The sequence below is a fragment of the Ostrinia nubilalis genome, chromosome 2, assembly GCF_963855985.1.
Source record: "Ostrinia nubilalis chromosome 2, ilOstNubi1.1, whole genome shotgun sequence".
Lineage (NCBI taxonomy): Eukaryota > Metazoa > Arthropoda > Insecta > Lepidoptera > Crambidae > Ostrinia > Ostrinia nubilalis.
The window spans coordinates 423,018-444,654 of NC_087089.1; the positions used below are offsets into that span (position 1 = coordinate 423,018).

Here is a 21,637-nt window from a genome sequence, read left to right on the forward strand (position 1 = left end):
GCCTCCGCCGGCAGCGAGTACACCGCCGCCGCCATCACGTGACGCTCCGCCGTAGTTTCCTCAGGCGTCCTGACGATTAGGCGTTTGTTAATATAGGGTACGTTACAAATGATAATATTGCGGAACGAGTTTAGGTAGGCGATAGGCAGGTTTAAATAAGGTCATTCATCATCATCATTTCAGCCATATGAGGACGTCCACTGCTGAACATAGGCCCCCAATGCTTTCCACGTTGATCGATTGGTAGTGGCCTGCGTCCAGCGCTTCCCTGCTACCATTACGATGTCGTCGGTCCACCTTGTAGGTGGACGTCCCACGCTGCGTTTTCCGGTACACGGCCTCCATTCCAGAACCTTGCTGCCCCATCGGCCGTCAGTTCTGCGTATTATGTGCCCTGCCCATTGCCAGTTCAGCTTGCTAATCCGTCGGGCTATGTCAGCGACTTTAGTTCGTTTACGTTACGTTTAGTTAATTATGGTGCTGTTATGTAATTTTTCGAAGCGAGCGAACGAATAAGTCACCTGAATTTGCCATATCCAAGCAGAGAGAACCGTTCTCCTATCGTGACGAGCGAGTGGTCCAGCACGGTGGGCAGCTGCGGCGCGCCCAGCGGCCCGAGCCCCAGGGGCGTGTCGCTGCGCAGCGCCGCCAGGTCGCGCGCGCGGCCGGCGCGGGCGTAGCCGGGGTGCACGCGCACGGCCGCCACCGCGTGCGCCGCGCCGCGCCACGGGCCCGCGCCCTCGCACATCGCGAACGCGTCCAGCGAGTCCGCCTCCTCCACCGCCTCCACGCAGCTGGCCGCCGTCAGCGCCCAGCGCCGCGACACCGCCGTCAGCGCGCAGCCGAACTGAGGCTCGTGCGCCGGCCGGATCTTCACCAGCGCCAGCACGAAGCTCGCCGCTCCCTCGTCGACCTCCTCCCCGTCGGAATCCTCGGTCGCGGCCGGAACCTCCAGGCGCAGCGGGTTGGGCTCGTCTGCGGACGCGCTGCCGGGCGTGCTCCCCGCCCCGGCCGCCGGTGCCCCGTCCTCGTAGTAGTGCGTCGTCGCCGCCGTCTTCTGCGACGGCTTCCACGTGCACTGCACGTCGGCGGATAGGGTCGTTCTCGTTGATTTTGAAACGGACGACGAGAACGGCGGGAACTCAGTTGGTGGAATGGACACTTGACGGATCTCCGGTTCGGAACACGCCAGATAATGCATGATCAAAAATGTCAGGAACGCCACGAATACCGACAGCAAGATTGCCTCTAAAATCGACAAGAGGGCTTCGGTTCTCGTGAACGATTTGCACCATCCTCTGAACTCTTTGCAAAACACATTGCACATCGTCTTTGAGCCATAACATTATTTACAATGACTGATGTATCATGACCTACTCGATTTTATGTACTGTGATTGTAAGGACTGAAAATCCGGATTTGTGGTAATAGTGTTTATTAGGATATAAGAAAGGGTCTCCTGAAGGGTCGGTCCCTGCAGCCGAAGCGCAGCTGGCCGGCCTGCTTGCGGCCGCCGAAGCCGCCGCCCAGCCGGCGCGGGCGCCAGCCCCGCAGCCGCCGCTCCGCCTCGCGCTCCACCAGCACCTCGGCTCCGTCAATATACTCCTTGTGCATTTCCCGTAAAGCTTTCTCCATGCTGCTGGACGACTCGTATTCTACAAACGCGTATTGTTTCGATTTCCCGGTAACTATGTCTTTTACTAGGCGACACGACAAGACTTTACCCAATTTTGAAAATTCTGCCAATATTGTATCCTGAAAAAGAAAAGTACAGTTTTGAACTTTATTTTAAACTTTATTATGGAATAGGTACATTATATTCAAACGAATGTTTTGTTATGTGAAATACCTGTGTAGTTCTAGGATTGAGCCTGCCGATGAAAATCGTGTAGTGTTGGTCACCTTGTACCAGTTTATTAGGCGTGTACTCCGAGTTCAGCGCCCGTACGATGGCTCGGTCGTGAGGCTCCGTATCAGTGCCTAGTGAGTGAGGTAACATTTAGGTATTTGAAAATTAATGGATTCACCAAACATTATTAAATTATCGTTTAATATGTACAAATAGAAACAAAAATTCAAATATTATACGCCCTAATGCAGTCTTCATGCAAGGACTTCGTCGTAGTGAGCCAAAACTCATAAATTAGGTCATCGTAACGTAAGGAGAATTAGTTATTAAGTACTTACCATCTATAGATCCAATTTTGATGGGGTTATATTCAACAGCATATTTTTGAAAATCAATATCATCTTGAGCTTCCCGAGACATGTCTTTAAACACGGATCTGTTAAATAATTTAATGTACCTAATTAAATTATTTTTTACACAAAATTAAATGGACGTGGAAAATAAAAATATCAAGCTGTTTGTTTGTTTATGAACTGTCACCCACAGCTGTCACCCACCTGTCACATAATGACATTTATAGTTTTTTTTTAATTAAGTGCTGTAAAAAACCGGTAAAATCAATTGGCGAATGAAATCATTCTATGAATGAAATTGAAATATCGATTTGTAAATGTACAAAACCTAAACCCATTTTTTGTCAATAAATATCTTACAGATATGTACTTACCTAAAACACGCAACTTTAACACGAGAAAACCATTGTAAATTCCCAACGCCCAGAGCGGAGCGAGAAAAGAAAGAGTTCCGACTTGTCGCGAGACTCGCGAGTTCTAAATTCAAATCCCATCGCCAGTGCCTAAGACCGTGGCCTAAGCATAAGGCTCGCCATACGCGGACAGCTTGAAGCTTGAAGCAGCTAGTATGAGCTAGTATCAACAGCTTCGATCTGCCGCAGTATAGCACAAATTACAGTATTCTACGTAGTACACATACACGGAATCGCTCGAGCAGTTGCTTGCGATGCGACTAGAAGTTGCGACTGTTTCGGGCGGTTAGCAGCAGAGAAGACCATGAAGTTGAAATTTTTACAGACGATGTATATTTCTGTTATCACTCTAACAATAACTACTAAACACATCCAATACAAGCAACAGGTTTGAAATATTCACAGAATATTTAGTTGTATATTCACTTTAGATATTTATGAGATGGCTCATGAGAACGGAACCCCTCGTGTGCGAATCCGACTCGACAGTCGACCGGTTTTAAGGTCCATCTTACTAATATTACATGCGAAAGTTAGGATGTCTGGATGTTTGTTACTCTTTCACGCAAAAACTACTGAATGGATTTTGATGAAACTACAGTATTATTGTTTAGAACCCAGAGAACATCTGTGACTGACTAAATTTCACGCGGGTGAAGCAGCGGGCAAAAGCTAGTTTAAGTGAAAGAAACTCCTCCTTCCATAAAAAGTCAGCATACACTGAGCGTATTTTGGTTTAGATTAAAAATGCCCATGCTTAAAATTGCTTGAAAATTGGAGGGTAGTATGGATAAACAATAAATATTTGCTGTTGAATAAAAACCACTTTATAGTTAAAAAAGCATGTTACACTATTTATGTTATGACTAACTGAAAATATATTTTATAATTATAATCTTTATAATGCGACACTAATGTGCACAGCTATTTTACATGAGTTTGAAAAATAATATGTCAATACATAAGTGTATACTCAAGTACAAATTTTGTACAAACCAAAGTTAAAATACATTATTTATTTAAAATCACATTTTTTTACAAGTTTCACAAAGGATTGTTGTTGGATCTGAAATCAAGAAGTTACTAAAAAATTAGGAAACAAAAAGAGGCGCCAGGCACCAAATCAGTTGTTGGTGATTGTAATGAAAAGAAAGAAAGAAAGATACAAAATTCATGAAGTCAAATGGTCTCATTGCATTCAAATATTGCTTTAGGATCCCAACATACAAACTACTTGTTGACAAAATATTTCTCTTGTAATCAAAGTAACCATTTTTTACAACATACAAATTGATATTCTAAATATCTTCTATCCAATTTTTATAAAATAAAACTGTATTACAAATGTTGGTTCTACCACTTTTTAGATTTAACAATGATACAAAAGTAAATTTCCTGAGATTGCATGGCTTGTTACTGGTACAGTAAGAGGTACTTTTAAAAAATTATGAGAGCTTGTAAGGAAAATGGGGAGGCACTTAAGGAGGTAAAATCATGTAAGTACACTAATGCAAAAGCCTGCAATAACTGAAGAACAATTTAAACATGATCACCTCGTATAATAAATAATACTTGGCAGAGCATACTAATATCTCTCACTCTTATGAAACAGCACAGCGAACAATAAGTTAGCAGTTCTATGTTTACTTGATGTCTGCTACGTCTAAGTGGATGTTAGCAAGGCCAGTGCTCATGATGTTGGTGCTGTGGGTTAGGCGACAGTGGCAACCATGACCATTCATATCGAAACACGATATATACATTTAACATAATTTTTTTCAAGTCCAATTAGGTATAGATATAATTTGTGTCACAAATTTCAACAATGGAGTTGGCTATAAAATACCATTAAATTTAACAGTTTTCACATCCGCAAGAAGCTTATTGCTTAATCATCAGATCACTCTCTGCACAGGTAGTCCGCCGAGCTAAACTAGCTTACCCGACTTTAAACTAATTAATCCTATACAAAATGATATCATATCACTTCTAAGAGGTCACCGATTTATGCAAAATAGCTGCTCATACCAGTGCAAAGACTTCCACATGGAGCCCTCGTTTTCCGATACAATTTATACATAATACAATAAAGTAATGGAATTTTCGACACATTTTTGACATCCAATGTGTGTTTCGATACTTCCTCACTGCGTCACAGTACGAGTTCAAAGTCAAGGGTCGTCAGTGGGAGGCGGGGGCGTGCGCTAATTGAGCGAGGGCGAGTGGCCGTCGTCCCACACCACGTCGATGCTGGGCCACTTGGTCTGCAGGCACGTCAGCATGGCGTCGGCGCTGGCGGCGCGCAGCGGGCACTCCAGCAGCGCCGCGCGGCCGCCGCGGAAGCGCACGCGCGCGCCCGGGTTGGAGCGCGCCAGCCCGTTGTAGTGCTGCAGCGGGAACGTGTCGGGCGCGCCGCGCTCGCAGCCCGGGAAGAACTCGTCCATGAACGAGCTCAGCAGGATGATGCCCAGGTTCTCCGAGTCCAGCTTCCGCCGCATCAGCTCCACGTACTCGGGCTCGCTCACCAGGTCCGCCGCGCACAGCACGTCTTGCAACGCCGCCGACGGTATGAAATTGTTTCCTTCCGGATCGAACGACCGGAAAATACGTTCGGCCGATTCACCGGCGGTCTCGGGTGCGGCGAGTCTTCGTTCGAGTGAAAACAACACTGTTAGATGTGTTTCGGAAGCGAGCACCCATACGGGATGTTTAGGATTCTTGTAAAATGAGCCCACCGTGCAGTATTGCATATGTTCCATTATGGTCAAGAATCCGATGTCATTTTGCCTTTCGATTCCTCGCAATCTCAGTCCCCCGACGACTTGGTCGTGGTCCCACACGTGAGCCACGGCTCGGCCAGTTAGCATCAAATTGATGAGTCCCTGAGATCCATAGCCATAAACGGAATGAATGAGAGGGTCCGACAGCTCCGCCAACTCTGCCTCCACTGTTCCTACACCCTTACTAAGAATGACACTATACAGCAGTAACAGCACACCATATTTGTCTTTCAAAATACGAATATTTCTTGTATAGAATGCTTCCACTTCAGATAACGTTTGGAACGGATGCACCTCAATCCTTCGATGGAACTGTTCAATGGCGTCACACGATTGTTCTTCTACACTGACATTGTGGTCGCTGCTGGATTCCGCATCGGTTTCATTCTTCCTATACACGGCCACATTGTACTTAGGCGCTAGACACTGGCTTAATATAGTACACACGGCCCTAACGAGCAGAGAGTTGCATTTCTCCGAAGTCAAGTCCTGAAAACTGTGTCCGGGCGTTTCGGACAGCAGGATCTTGAGCAGGAAGCCCTGCACGGGCGCGATGGCGGCGCACGGGCCGCCCTCCTGCTGGATGAGCGCGCTGGGCTCGTCGGCGCTGAACACGAAGCCCTGCGCCCAGCGCCGGAACACGTCCTCCTTCACGCCCGCGCCCCACAGCAGCCGCCGCGCGCCCGCCAGCTCGCTCTCCACGCGCGCGCTGCCGGCGCTCATGTTGCGATCCGAGAGCGTCGAACTGTCGAAGATGTCGTTGGATCCTTTCAACATTTGCATGAACGGCCGAGAGATGTCTGTGCCACCTGGAAATTAACGTCATGCGTTACGACCGCACAGGTACACGATAAAAATAATCGAGCACGTAGAAATAGATTGACGATGACGATACGTAACGGGAAAAAATATTCGATCTGCAAGATTCTAACCACGTAGTACTTACTACAATACGAAGTGCATGACTCTCGACGTCTGATAGTTATCTTATTGCTTTGTTTATCAGGTTACCCATTGGGATTGCTTCAAAAAGCATTATAAATTGTCCGTAAACTGGTAATAAAAACTTTTTATTACGTTTAGAAAAGAAAAGCTTACGACATGAAGGCTGCCATTTTTAGGAAAATAGCAGCATATTTTTTTTCATTTTATGTAATTAATTTTTATTTTTATTGTTAGAATGCCGTAAAATATCATTGCGCGCGATTAAATGCACCTTTTATTTTCATTTAATTAAATTTTTAACCATAAATGCAAGCTTTAGAAATTAGGAAATTAACTCAAAGCAGTAAAATATTTTGTATAAAATATGTGTAATGCATGAAATGAAACGTTCTCCATGTTTTTTTTTCTGTCTACTAATTTCACAGATAAAATATAACGCAAATTGTTTATAACGGTATGAAATAACGCTGAGGATATGAAAGATGAAGCTTGATAAACCAATGTTATAGGCTTTATTGTTGATGGACTGTACCCAAACCTGTGTAGCTGCATGAAAATAACGATAGGTAAGGTCAGCCGTAAGGGGCCAGCACACAGGATTTAAGCAAAAGTTGCATCGTGAAATCGTAGTAACTGGTAACGGTATTGTTGTAACGTCCACGAAAGCAACATTCATTCGTTCCATTCACATCCATTCATTCATGGTCCTCCTCACAGTTAAGGATAGATGCAGCATGTGTCAAAATTTGTATGAAGCCGAGCGTGCCACTTTTTAAACGTCATTAGTGTCATTTTAGCGAATTTTAGTGATTGCCGCAACGTAAAAGTAATCGTATCATCGTACTGCATTCGCAAAGTCATCGAATGATATCGTGTGACTCGATTCAAAAATTAATTAATTCCGATAAAACTGATATTTTGTTAAATTTATAGCTAGTCTGACTGTGGATTAAAATAATTATGTAGCGGTAGACGTTATTCTACAATTCTACATTATTAATTTGCAAATAATATTTTTGTTGTACCTAATGTTTATGAAAGTAATGATCGTTATTCCATTATGTTAAATAGTACTACTAGTAATTCATACTTAATTCCATACTTTTAAATATCCTAGTAAGTAAATGACCTACTTTCATAAAATAAAGACTATTTTACTCAAGCTTTTTATTTTTAATAAATGTAAAAATGCGTAGTTTTGCCAATACGTTTTTTTTCATAAAGCTAAGTCAGGTACCTAGTTTTGAAGATATTTCTAAATGACAAAATCTCGGGCGTCGTATACATAGTAGTAATAGTGTATACTGCGATCACTGACCTAACTTCTTGATTTGTATATTTCGACGTTATACAGTGCACTCTGTCTTCCGCGATCACTGATCTAACTTGTTTTATAATTCTTCTTCTGCTACTTTATTCTAATTAATTACATATTTGTTACTCGTTGCTGTTAATTACAATTCTCAATCCGTAAATAATTTCTTCTCTCTACCGTGTTCGTACTACTGTCCTCGTAAAATCATCGTATCCGATTGTTGTAATCGGATTACATGAACATCACTCGACCATGTATGTCCATTTGGACATATCGGAATGGCACGCTTTGACTAGCAACTTGCTGTATCTACTCTAATCCATATCTGTGGTCCTCCTCCCTCCGTTTTTCATTCATTCAATCATAGCGATGGGCAAACGGAAAAAAAATATCGATATTTATCGAATCGTTATTTTTCAAATATATCGATATATATCGCCCAAGAAATATCGATATTTCGATATATCGATATTTTTTGCCCAATTTGCAATTATTTATAAAAATGGCCAAAATTATCTAAATTTTAAAGAAAACACATGTCGCTGTTTCAACTCAAGTTGTAATATTTCAATTTATTTTTTCGAATGAGCAATTAAACATCATCATCATCATCATCAACAGCCCTTTACAGTCCACTGCTGGACTATGAGCCTCCTCCACTATAGTGGAGGGTTTTGCCATAATCTCCACGCTTGGCAGGCGGGTTGGAGATAGCAATTAAACATTGACAAAAAAACATTATTCAAACCAGTATGTATTTGTCTGATATTGACATCAGGAGCACTCTTTGTTTGATGTGTTCTCCTGTAAGTCTGCTCCTATAATTTGGCACAGCCAAATTTACCACTGAAGCTACCCTCTCAGATGACACTGAAGATGCCTGACATATCAAATATTTAAGAGCAATATCCGAGAGAACCATTTAAGAGCAATAGCAGAGCTTTAAAAATATTAAAATATATCGATTTTGATATCTGAAAATAAATATCGAAAAATGATATATCGCCGGAAAAAATATCGCTAATTTCTATCGATATTTTTCTAAAAAAATATCGATATTTTGATATATCGATATTTTTTACCCAATCCTATTCAATCAGTCAGTCATGAGCTGTGCAGGGTGAAGTGCCGCAAACTTTTTTTTATTTTATTGTTTGTAAAGCTTTGTGTTTTTCGTATGATTTCGTTTATTTTATTTAACGTTATTTTGCCACAACCAAGTGAAATATGTTTTAGAAAACTTTGAGTGTTAATTTGATGTAGCAGTTTGTTTATGTGTGTTTTGATTATTTCGACATAAATGAAGGTGGACATAGTTTGGAGGCGACGCGCTGCCGTTAACGTCGCAGGTAAGTCGATTTTACTCGTTTTCACGAGTTTCTGCATTCACTTCTGCCACTGGTTGAACGTTGTACCTGAAAAACTGTAGCACTTGCAGTAAAGTGGATGTGCAATGTGCAGCAGTAAATGGGGCGTCTGTGAAAGGGCGAGGTGAAGGCAGGCAATTATACACTGACCAATAATAAAAACTTTGTGTAAAACTTCCTACTAGTATTTGAGTAACTCGAGCAAAAAATCAAACGATCAAATACAAAGTTCTTAGGGAACATTCCTGGAACATATGATATTAGGGTCAATACCCTGTCAAACTAAAAAATAAGTGATTTCTGATGCAGAATCTGTATCTTAGACTGAACAACAACTGTGAATCCTTGTTTTAAAAGTAATATTATATTTTTGTTTAATTACATTGCACATAATGTTTTTGTTATTTAATAAATAAATGCTTTAAAACTATTGTTTCTGGAGAGAATTAAAAAACTTGTAAAATGTAGGCATAAAGTATTAGAGATACACAAATTACCTACCTACTTTTATTTAATTTCTTTATATGTAGTACCTATTAACTCACAATCATAATTTAAAAAGATATCAGTAAGCATCCATAAGAGATTTATCACACACAGGTGTACTAGTTCATTTTGAATATACTGTCATGCTTGTTGACTCTCATTTGGACTAGATAGCATGTGCACAGCGAAATAATTTACAAGTGTGGCAAAAGTGAAACCCACTGGCTTGGCTCTCTCAAATGAAAGCACTCATTGTTGCTTTGGAGCCTCAACAGCAATGGAAAGTGTTTTGTTTCTACTAATCTTTTACACTTTCTGGTACTACTGTATTTAAAAAAAATAAACTACACCACCAACTACTTGCTGAAGTCCTTTTGACCAATTAAAGAGACAATGCATATTTTTTGGAAATATTTAATGGACTTGCCTTGATCTCTATCTTATCCCAGAAATCACCAATTATAATTTGAAAAAGTAGCTAAACAGAAAAATTATTAAAATGAAACATGATTAGAACAGATTAATAAAAAGTCTGTTAGATATTTGTTGTAAGATTGATCTTGTGTGTTAAAAATCCAATTAATATGTATAACTAGGTAATTATCCATAAAACTTTAATGGTACATAATAATTTTGATACCTACATAGTGTAGGTATTTATTTGTGGATTCTCGTTTTCATTCACACAGGTTCCCTCGAAAATGTTCCTTGTTTTATTCAAACAAACTTAAAAAGCCTGGAAGTAGGTACCCATCCAATCGCTGTACCGCGCGATCCCGGTATCCCGTGACGTCGTACAATACGAGATTTGCGATACCTACTGAAGGAAAGTACCTACATAGGAACTGGGTCTTGATTGAATGCTGTGGTATTTTAGAAGCCCACAAATCCCGATATTACCGTTATCTTGTCGATGTTAAGCCATTCTCGTTTCACTCCCTCTGCTCACTGGATCTCCCCAATAAATAATATGATTGAATGCTGCCTGTAGCTACTATCTTTGTGACTAGGAATAAACATTGCTTGTCCAGTTGTTTATGAAGTAACATTTACAAAAGCCAAACCTCTCTTCTGGCAAGGTCAGCCATTATGGGTTGCGCCTTTTTCTCGGCCTATTGTATTCCCGTGCCTGCTCTGCCTAAAAGGGCGCGGAATGCGAGGGCAGGTTTCACCCACCTGCAGGCGCGCGCCATAGCCAGGTGTCGCCGCCAGTCGCAAGAGCAGGCCCTGTTCCAGAACACAAATCGATTTCATTCATATTCTAGGTATTTTGGGAAGGCTCAAGTCGAATCGGACTCCCGCATCTTTTTCTTTGTTTGGTTAATTGTAAGCTACGGTAGTCGGTAGTCGGTAGATTTGATCATGTCGTGTAGAAGATTACGGTCTACATTCTGAAACGAAGTTTTAGAATAATATTATGACACGCTAAGAATAAACTCAAGCCTGTTTAAGCTTATAAAGAGGTCAGCCGAAATACGTCCTTATTTAAAAAGTCACCTGTTCATATTCGATACGATAGCAAAAAAGAAAAATAAACTAGGCAAGAAAGAAGCCTAGTTTGGCAAAGTACGACAAACGACAAGTAATTACAAGGGATTCAAGGTTAGCGTAATATAATTTTGTTGATGCAAATTGGTCTCCAAGCAACCCTGCGTGGTTCGCTGCCGCCAACCAAGCGTGACGTCAGTGCCTGCCTGCACCCCTTATTACTCATTAATCTTTGATTTTGGGGGTATTAATGCTGCAAGGAGAACTTGAATACATAATTTAGTGACACCACGTAGTTCGTTTCAGCAATCTTGTTGTAAAGAATCATAAACTTGTTGGCTCAAAAAGATTTAAAAAATCGTCACCTTGTTCATTCCCGTCAGATTATAGAGATTTCTCCACCGCTACTTTAATCTGCTATTGCTATGAATTGCTCCACGTTGACTGCACAGGGTGCGCCGAACTATAAGTCATTCATAACCGGACGGTCCGAGTAAATATTCTAACTAAATTATCAACTCTTAAGTCTAATCTCTTCTAACCGTTACATTCTGTAAGGTAGGTAGTAAAGCACTAAAATAGTTGTAACCAACTGACTACTGAATAATATTTATCCTTAGTTCATCTGCTCTTTAGATTCTAATGTTTACTGCAGACAAACTTCATTTTCCTTGAGCTACTATATATAGGTACTTTATTACGCGGAATTTTATACCACTTTGTCAAAAGCAACACCTTAGATAGAATTTTATTATGTTCATAACTTCATAATAACCTCGGTGACCTCTTCCAGCATGAGCAAAATCACAATCATTTGGTGGATACGTTTGCGTTCATAAATAAACAATGGACGTGACGTCGCGTGTGCCTTGCGGAGTTTCACGGTGAGAGAAACGGCAGTTCTTTACCACTCTGAGTGTGTTGGGTTACAGAAACAAGAATTAAATGTTTAGTTACTCGAAGACCTAAATGAAAGCAACTCGAGCACATGAATAAGACAATGGATTGCCAAAACGGACATTGTGTAACTTATTCGAGCGTCTGCGAACTGGTTCTCCGCCTGTTAACGAGCTGTAGTGCATTCTGCTGTGTATTCGACTAGTGACTAGATACATCTTACTTTGACTTCCAATTAACTCTATAATGAGCTGCTAATAAAGTCAATTTAGAAATGTGCACGAACTTGTCGTGTAAAACAAAAAGTCGTTTCCTTCCCGTGCATGGGAAAGATAGCTTGTTTTGAGAAAAAAACTTTCATCTTAAACATAAATTCAAAATGCCAAAGTATTTGCTGCATTAAAACCTCCCATAAGTCGTTAAGTATAATAATATTAATATACCGTGAAAACTAGACAAGCTAATTTAAAAAGTCATGGTTCAAGTGGATTTTGTTACAGGCGTTACGGCTGCCGGCACTTGACATTTTTTTTCCCTAATGAGTTTGTTATGTTCTTCTTCTGAGAAAGCAGTTATAACGGCATTGGATGGGGATTGTGATTTCACGTGTGTCGAGCGATAACGACGAGATCAACGTGCTCGAGTGCGGCATCCATAATTCCCTTTAGCATCCACTTCAAACTCATAAACGTCATGAGAACCTTTTCTACTTGAGTTCCTCCTCATGATTTGCCATTGTTACTTGTATGGTTTATGCCGCTATAATGTTTCCAATTGTTTTAATTGTCTAATGTCTCGGAGCGTATTTAATTGGAGTTAGAGGCGAGGTGGAAAGCGTGTTATTTTCGGGGCCAGCAGTGCCACGCGGGTCGATCTGTACTTCATAGTCACGTTGTACTAGCTAGCTAGCACTAGCCTGTGCTATGTAGAGGCCAGCCAGACAGCCCCGCCCTGCAAGCCGGTGCACCGGCCGGGTGCCATGGCGGAACAATATTATTATATCGCGTATTGATTTCCAGCGCACTCTGTTTTGCCTGGCGGGACTGGATCTCCGCTTTCACGTGTAACGTACAAACAAGCCGCATGGTTTTCTATTTGTGCTCTGTAACTATTGACTAAAATCGTAAAATATTCTCTCGCTCGTGAATTTATTGATCAAAGTTGCCGTTTTGTTTTGTGTTTTAAAAGGTCGCCAGTCAAGTATTTTTATTGTTTACAATATTTTAACCAATAATCTATGACAAATTGTTTATACAAATCTCATTATTCGTACACCATTGTACACTTTTTCCACTTGTTTCATTATGAGACATTATTTGGAAATAAGAAATCCCAACTTATGAATAACTAGCTTTCCGCCCGCGGCTTCGCCCGCGTGGAATTTTGTCTGTCACAGAAAAACTTTATCGCGCGCGTCCCTGTTTCAAAAACCGGGATAAAAACTATCCTATGTTCTTTCCCGGGACTCAAACTATCTCTATGCCAAATTTCATCAAAATCGGTTGCGAGGTTTAAGCGGGAAAGCGTAACAGACAGACAGACAGACAGACAGACAGACAGACAGACAGACAGAGTTACTTTCGCATTTATAATATTAGTTGGGATCTAAAGTAGCTTTATCGGTTTAGTAACTCAAAATTTTACACCTAAAAATCCCACCAAGAGCCTAATTATGTTAGTGGTGTTTGTACTGAGTGAGACCAACTACATAATTTTAAATTTCTTTGGGTTTGGCAAAGTTATCATCAGCTACATAAACCACTAGGCAGCTCAGACATATCTGTGGTCAGTAGTTAGTTAAGAATGTTAGCTTCTACTTCTATGGGTTGAGTAAGATCTATGGGAGTACAACCTATTGTTTTACTTCTCGAACCGTAAGGAACAGTGCATGAGCACTACGATGGTGTCGCGGCGACAGACTGCGAGTCGCGCAACGGCACCGCACTACCGTTACATTGAGCTGTGGCCCACGACAAAGACATTGGAGTTGCCCTGGCAGAAGACACTGGTTAAGCAAATGTAGATAAAAATACAATAACCCTAATAAGAGATTGGGTCCTACTCGCATGAATGCTGTTGATTGTCAGGGTATGTTATGCTAATGAGCTTCTAATCTTGCGGCTTTTCAAGTCATGTCTTTTCCAGTTTCATGCGATTCAAAATTTCTTCACCATTCTACTAGATTTTGTCACCGTATTATGATATCTAGCAATAGATGTATTACTACGTACGTACGTAGTTAGCTACTCCAACAACCATCACTTGCTGCATGGATACGTCCACATCTTAAGATATTTATAATGATATTGTTGGGATCGCTACCGCATCAGTGTTTGACTTGGAAGTTGGTGTTCGTTTTACTCGAGCACACTCTTTCCACGATTGTTATTTTGCTCCAAAAAGGAATGCAGTTTGTCCGCGTGTTGTTTTATTATTCTGCCTACCTATCTCTTGTTGTATTGTTGACAACCTCAAATTCTGTAGAAATTTTGAATCGAGAAACATCAATGTTCGTAGATTTGGCGGGAGCGTGAAGGCCGCTATTATGGTGGATTAGATTCGCTAGATAGTGGCTGTGTAGTAACCAATTTTAGTCATACAGCGTAAAATATGTCCAATTGTGGGCAAATAAAAGAATTACATTAGAAAGCTGTTGGTACTGAAAATTTCAATAAAAGTGAGTACGGTTACGGAACTAATATTCCGTTCTATGAGCTCCATTGCCTCCGTTTGTCACTCATTAGCAGTTGCTGTGAAAGTGGGAATGCCCGATGTGAACTCTTAATCAGAGTCCGTTAAATGTAGTCATTGGTTTCCGGAAGGCGAAGGCACAGGCCGGTGACTCACGCGCCGGTGTGCGGCGCTACCTGCCCGCGTGACGTCACCGCGCCGCTATGCGCATGACATGGGCAAGGAATGACTTGAAATCGACTTGCCCGATAAACTTTTATTGTGTGTGAGAGAGAGAGATACTTAAAACTGCATTATAGTATCTTTTGTCATGATGCTTTTGTAGATTCTTTAGTGGAGGGTTTTCCCAATTTGTTTACGTCCAGTTCAAAACAGCCGAATCGAGACGTTCTACAACTGCTGAGGTTGTATGTAACGGCCTATTGTTGTGTCGAATAACAATAGTATCTTATCAGCCTTGCGTGTGTGGCAAGAGAGTTCACTTTGGCTGGTGGTACCACATTACAGTGGTCGCGTCAGTGCGAATGTCGCAACTCGCAAGTGCAGCCTCGCTCGCGTGGCGCCCACGCTGGCTGGCGGCGGCGGATCGGAGGCCTAAGGCTGACAATTCTATTAGCCGCCCGCTACTCCTCCGGACTAATAATAGAGGTTCACGGCTATGTCGCTGGGAATCTGAAAACAATTTGCCTCTGTTGTTTTGCTTACAGTTCTTTGCTCCAATTTTGCGCTTTGTTATCGTTCCTGGCTAACGGTATCGGTATTACACGAGTATGAATGACTTTACTTGCCAGTTTCATTATGAATAAATTCCAGCTTTGAACTCAAGTAACTTCTAAGGCCATATTTTTTGTTTATTTTTGAAATAACTAAGAACACGTTTGCGATTCATAGTTCCATGACGAATGGACTGAGTGTGCAAAAACCGAGTTCTCAATAGAATACATACCAGTACCTCTTGACAACCACACATCCGCCCGTTGTTCTAGCTAGTACCTACGTTGCTAAAACTTCAAAACTCTTGGCCACTGGTACCTATATCTCTATTTTGTTATTATTTTACTGATGATACACTGTTCCTGTCGTCTTCAATTTGTAATTGTTTGTCTTCTACCATTGCTTGAATTCGGTTGCATTGCATCAAGCATCGGTTGGCGGTGCAGTCATTGACAGCAGTCGCAACAGCCGCGAGCGTTGCGTGCCAGCGCTCGCGCAACGTACGCGTGTCGCTGATATGCCGTGCAATTGCATGCAGTCGAGAATTTTATTGACACGCGATTAACATATCCCACGGCTCGATAGACTGGTTGTAGACTTGTTTTTGCTATACATGTACATGAATGCATTAGATTAAGGCATGTATTTAAATGATCTTTTTAAATTAGCAAAAACGGCAAATAAAAAAATCTAAATGGCCATCTATTTTAATGATTGATCCTCTTTCTTTGAGACATCATCATCATCATCATTTCAGCCATAGGACGTCCACTGCTGAACATAGGCCTCCCCCAATGCTTTCCATGTTGATCGATTGGCAGCGGTCTGCGTCCAGCGCTTCCCTGCTACCTTTACGATGTCGTCGGTCCACCTTGTAGGTGGACGTCCCACGCTTTGAGACATAAAATAAATGAAATCGATCGATATTTTAACCTCTTTTGATATACGCAAAATTTTTTTGAGATGTAACAATTAAATCCGATCGTTTCTTGTTAGTCCTCAAAAATAAGAGAAATGAGCACCAAATATTCAATATTGTGATACTTTTTTAAATAATTCGATTTGTATAAATTATTTTTTTGTCTATATCAAATAATCTTCAAAATAATTATTATGTTATGGTACTTATTTTTATTAAGTTGTAGTCAAAGGATGGAAACTATTTAAAGGCACTTGATGTTCAAAGATTTATTTTTTATTAAAAAAGCATACTTATCACGTTCACACTGCGTTATCGGGTCGAATTGACCTTAGGTGCTGAATGCGTTGGTATTCGGTCTATTCAATAGTACGAAAGATAAATATTGTTTTGCAATTGTTTCGTCAAACACAGCAAATATTTGGAAAAAAAAAACTTATCAGGTCGTCGGGTCGTAACCCGATGTCGCACTAAAAATAAAAAAAATATCGTTTAGTGCTTTTATCGGGTCTAATCGACCCGTTGACAGATGACTCTCAATGATCACGGTCGTGATCGGTGTACTAAGATAAAATCAACCTTGCGATTTGAAAAAAAAATAAAGAGGTAAAAATTATGATGTCAGGTTCAGGGATGCCAGAAGTAAGAAATTATTTTACACAGCGCCTCTAGTCCCAAACTAAGCAAAGCTTGTAATTTAAACAAACATGGCAATGTCCCATTCTGCTTGCTTATTGGCCGCTAAGCCCTTGGCCAACTCAGTAAACGACCAATGACGGACGATTGTCACTCAACCACAAAGTACCGCGTAAATTAAAAGATATTTTTTAATTAAAAATATTAACCAATAATATTTTTAGTTAGATCAAATATTATTTTAAAGTTAAGTTATACTTAGATCGAAATATATTTATTAGGTGATCAATATTAAAAGGCAAACTTGATATAAAAATCATCAAATTAACAAAATTAAAGATCAATAACTAAAAAAGAGGATCAAATATTTTTGTTTACTAAATATTAAAAGAGTATGTTAAACATAAATATTATGTTACCTTAAATGAAGATAATTCACAATTTTTCCGTAGATCAACTAATATAGACCCAATAATTAATATAAAGATAAAATATAATAAAACACACCATTTATTTTTAAAAGTGCACATACAAAAAAGATCAATTAGTTTTTAGAGGATCAAATAATATTGTCCCTTAGATTAATTGCAACGTCTACAGAAGTTGTGGCGAAAGGTAGCTAGATTAGCTTGTGATTGTATTTTCGATCTATTACAGAAAGAACCTAATGCATACAATCGTTCATCTTGTAGGTCCAATAGAATTCCCTCGTAAGAATCCAAACTAAATATTCGCGTTATCCTTGAGGCACTCATTTTTTTTTCATATTCATAAAAATGATTCATAAAAACTTACAAATAAGTTTTCAAGCGCTTGTACATAAAATGAAGAATAGCCGTTGAAAAAATATAGCCGGCTAAGTGGCTCTACTATTAAAATGCTCCCACGGCTGAAACAGACTTCAAAGATTGCATTTATTGTATAGAATAGAACGGATCTTAAACATTGTTAAAGATACAGTCATCGCATTTAATTAAACTTGCCGTTACTTTGTCTCTTTAGTTTTAGAAAGATACTGTTAAATTAAAATTGGTGGAATTTCTGCGAAGTGATAGTACGGTACCATGCAATACTCGTATACTGCACAGTTATGGATTAGACACGGATCGACGACAGACTCGACGTTTTCTAATCGATAAGAGCTTTCATCGCTTGTGAATTGAGTTGCGTGTATCGATGTTGAGCGGCGCGAATCGATCGTAACTCGATTACGCAGGTGGTGTGGTGTCCCTAATTGGATTCCTGGAGCATCAGCGGAGTCAAGGAACTGAGTGACATTGGCCGCTGGCCAGCTCTATGCAGCCGTCGTAAGATTTCTACAAACAAAATTAAATACCCTTTGTAGTATTAATATACATGGTGGTCACTCTGCTATACTAAATTAGTTCTCTCTTAACTTCTTTCATTTAAAGTTTCTTGTTAACATCCAGTATCAGACATGAAATTAAAAACCTACTTATTTTGAGACTTGATGATGATATTTTTTTCTTAAAATATGAATTTAAATAAAACTTACTATTAAATATTTTCAAACAAGTCTACTAAGTCTATCCAGTGAGTTTTGTTTAAGTATAGTCTTTGGCTAGTTATACATAGTTGTTTAAGCATAATGCACCTTCCGATGTTATAATGTGGTATTGTTGTGGTGACAGGTATCGCAGTAAGCAATAATTAATTCTACGCACGCATACATTTTGTTCTTATGGGTACAACACACATAATATAAAGTTTAGTCACCCAGTACGAATTTGGTGATGGAAGTTCATATTGGAAACGAGACATCGCCAAACTACAGGAAATAGAGTAATTCAATGTAAAAGAAATAAAATACCCACCACGTAACTACATGCATAACGGATTAAATGTTTTAAGTAGGTTAGTTATGTAAATGAACGTGGGAGACCAAGCCACTTGGTTTAGGTACCTAACTAAACTTAAGTGATTCTTTCTGTGCCTTTCATTATTAGTCTTATCTAGAAAGTGAATATTACTTAAATATTCATATTCATTCCAAAATGATTAGTCTTTCTTTCTCCAAATCTTTAAAAAAATATTACAATAACTTGAAACTCAAAATATGCGTGTGTAATAAAATAATATCAATAATATCTCATATTTACATAGTAATAGTTGTAATTATAATTTAATCCAATTTTGAGGATAAGAATAAGGAAAAATTAACAATATGTATAATTCAGGAAAATACACGATTAAATAATTGCAAATCAGAATTAATAAATAGGTAATTGATATGATTACGTTATCAATTTGGTGCGTATGTACCGAGTTAGAAGTCTTTATTATCCTGTTACCAGTAAGTCCGCTCGGAGGCTGCGGTACTGTTGCAAGATGCGGGTCTCAGGTTGTGTTCAGCAGCAGTAAATCCTTAAACTTAACCGACTAACAATGTAAAATAACTCGTACTGCGTAGGTACCATGTATGTTTATACAACAGAGTCCACTATTCCCCAGTCGACGAAGCACATGATGTCGTGCCCTGCTTGCCCAAATAACTGCACGCAGGAAGATTTAATGAAGGCTACTGACAACGCCACTCTTGTGGCAGAGTTTTGGGCTGACACTGTGTAGGTTTGTTGTCGACACGACAAGAAGAAGAAGAGTCCACTATAAAAAAATAATGAGCACATCGTTAACCTGTGTTCCTCGTTGTTGCAGGCAGCTTGGCGCTGCTGCTATGGGCGGCGACGGCGCGCGCGGCGGACCCGCTGGGCCCGTCGGACCGGCCCGAGGCCTACTTCAACGGCAGCTCCTACATCCACCTCTCCCGCCCCATATCGCTCAAGCAACTCGTAGGACTTAGCTTTAGAACTTGCGTTGGTGAGTATTGTAGTCTTCATTCAATTAGGTTTTTGCAACTTTACAAATGGATATGGCTACCAATAACTTGCTCTTGTTAGAGAGACACTTGAAGGCATCAGGTAAATGAAATCACGGGAACTGAAAGCGATCATAGGAAAATGTCGGTTAATAAGACTTGCGTATGTAACTACCTGACGTAGGCACACTTGTATTTTTAATCCAATTTATCATGGAACTGATTGGACGTTCAAAGAGGGCATAGCGGATCGGAATTTGATACCTACAACGAAGCTGGCAGTTGGCTCGGACAGCCTTATATTAGGCGTATTTCCAAAATCAAAACTAATGGACTGGCAGTAATGTAATTTCTTTGGAATAATCTCGATTCTGGTGGCCGCTTTTCCATAATGATTTCCATTTGCCACCAGAGTCCGTGGTCCTCCAACGCGTCACGTTGTGCAATCGGAAAAGTGTCCGCCGACCACGGCCTCTAACCGCAGCCAGACGACCGCCAACGGTGCTGTGATCGACTCAATTCTAGCGGCACGTAAAAAATGCACCGCTCGCTCTGACATAACTTCAAATATTTGCTATTATAATTTAACTGCCTTCCTTTTGTAATGTAACTAAACACCATGTACCTACGTACAATCAGCGTTGTATGACTCATATTCATTAGTGATGTGATAATTATAGCAATTTATGGCCAGACCAAATGCAATTACGAGTAAAATCACGCTGATTGCTATTAAGTTGCGAAAGCAGTTGTGGTTGTATGATATTTTCTGAAAAGAAAAAAACTTATAATCTCATCAGTACTAGTTGAATCTTGTGGCCTTAAAGTTTAAAAACAAAATGTGACTTTTTAAGCGGCACAAGTGCGAGATGGAATTGCATTGCAATGTACCTACTTGACTCGGACGAGTTATTTCCACTAATTTGGAAACACCCAGACAACTTTTTTCCTTATTACAATGACTGTAAGGCATACGGGTCAAAATCAGACTTTCTGTTGCCAACGTACACAGCCTTAGCCAAAGGTCGCACGAGGCTTGCTTTCATTTCACGTCTCGAAAACTATCGCGGTTGCGGTGTCGCATCTCGGAAGTGAAAATATTCACCCCCTCCCGCCACGGGATTCCTTATAAGGACAGATTAAGAGCTCTACAAAATTTCTGATAATACAATAACCTTCGACGGTGACGTTGTTGGCCCTGAAGAAAATCCATCGCACCATCAAAAAAATATCAAAATTGCATCACGAGCCAGTTGGAGCGGACATCAATCAAATTGTCGTGTCTTGAAACTCATTACGAGGCTATGCATCTGCGATTTTTTGCTGATCAAGCGCATGCGTGCAACTAGCGCCGCACGGCCGCGGCCGCGGCGCCGGAATACCGCAAATGAGAATATATCGGCATTTATTTGACACTTGCCCTACTCATAAATACGTACTATTGAGGTCATTAACAGAATAATAGTAACATTGCTGGCCTTGCTTTGTTTAGGTAAACAGCGGTATTTCAGACCATCCAAAACTACATGAGTAAAATAACATTAGAGTGCAATATGTACCTTTGGAGAATGATTGTGATAACATTTATTTAGAGATTTCCATCAAAATAACACACTTAGTGGACTATTACATAGCACATTACTCCAACCTGAAAATTGATTTTGAACTCCACTAACCCCTTGCCGTTAATGTAAAATTGATAACTTTTACAGTTGAATAACAGCACTGCGATGCTATCTGTTGAGAGTTGAGACCTCAAACCCAACGACAACTTAGAATGTGTGCAGTTACATCATTGCCTGGTGCGCAAGTTCAGACACAGTTCAGATTAGCCGAAGCCGGCTCGGGCCGGGCCCGCGTCGGCGTCGTTACGTCACTTGCGTCACGCTCGCGGTGCGCGCGCGCCTGCTCGGCTCACCGTAATCTGCTGGGAATTATGCCGCATACC

General features: G+C 40.4%; 3 protein-coding genes across 4 annotated transcripts in view; 1 reads left to right on the forward strand and 2 right to left on the reverse strand.

Annotated features, from left to right (window-relative positions):
• Positions 1 to 1,025: 1,025 nt before the first annotated feature.
• Positions 1,026 to 2,398, reverse strand: LOC135085812 (U11/U12 small nuclear ribonucleoprotein 35 kDa protein-like). 2 transcript variants are annotated; one of them, XM_063980620.1, is made up of 4 exons: positions 2,362 to 2,398; positions 2,188 to 2,286; positions 1,850 to 1,980; positions 1,026 to 1,755 (listed from the first exon to the last, which is right to left on the reverse strand). In XM_063980620.1, the coding sequence occupies exons 2-4, from the start codon at positions 2,267 to 2,269 to the stop codon at positions 1,438 to 1,440; spliced, it is 531 nt and encodes a 176-aa protein (XP_063836690.1). In that variant the 5' UTR covers positions 2,270 to 2,286; positions 2,362 to 2,398; the 3' UTR covers positions 1,026 to 1,437. The 2 variants fall into 2 exon arrangements, with proteins under 2 accessions (XP_063836690.1, XP_063836688.1); XM_063980618.1 differs by having other exon boundaries at positions 1,027 to 1,755; positions 2,188 to 2,382.
• Positions 2,399 to 3,419: 1,021 nt separating this feature from the next.
• Positions 3,420 to 6,554, reverse strand: LOC135079160 (ubiquitin carboxyl-terminal hydrolase MINDY-3 homolog). The gene is made up of 2 exons (XM_063973750.1): positions 6,342 to 6,554; positions 3,420 to 6,204 (listed from the first exon to the last, which is right to left on the reverse strand). Exon 2 carries the CDS (start codon positions 6,176 to 6,178, stop codon positions 4,820 to 4,822), a length of 1,359 nt encoding a protein of 452 aa, XP_063829820.1. The 5' UTR covers positions 6,179 to 6,204; positions 6,342 to 6,554; the 3' UTR covers positions 3,420 to 4,819.
• Positions 6,555 to 8,766: 2,212 nt separating this feature from the next.
• LOC135077901 (protein crumbs) overlaps positions 8,767 to 21,637 on the forward strand; it is a 78,666-nt gene continuing 65,795 nt past the window's right edge. Inside the window, exons 1-2 of the mRNA XM_063972437.1 lie at positions 8,767 to 9,004; positions 19,530 to 19,691. Coding sequence (XP_063828507.1) covers positions 8,956 to 9,004; positions 19,530 to 19,691 — 211 coding nt within the window. The 5' untranslated portion in view covers positions 8,767 to 8,955. The remainder of the gene's footprint in view (positions 9,005 to 19,529; positions 19,692 to 21,637) is intronic.

What these genes read in the sequence shown, in the direction of transcription:
- LOC135079160 (XM_063973750.1), bottom strand. Translation starts at nt 6,178, where the DNA reads ATGCAAATGTTGAAAGGATCCAACGACATCTTCGACAGTTCGACGCTC.
- LOC135085812 (XM_063980620.1), bottom strand. Translation starts at nt 2,269, where the DNA reads ATGTCTCGGGAAGCTCAAGATGATATTGATTTTCAAAAATATGCTGTT. An exon ending in CAAAATTGGATCTATAGATG is followed by an intron (nt 1,981 to 2,187) that starts GTAAGTACTTAA and finishes CTCACTCACTAG; the next exon opens with GCACTGATACGGAGCCTCAC. An exon ending in TCAATCCTAGAACTACACAG is followed by an intron (nt 1,756 to 1,849) that starts GTATTTCACATA and finishes TTTCTTTTTCAG; the next exon opens with GATACAATATTGGCAGAATT.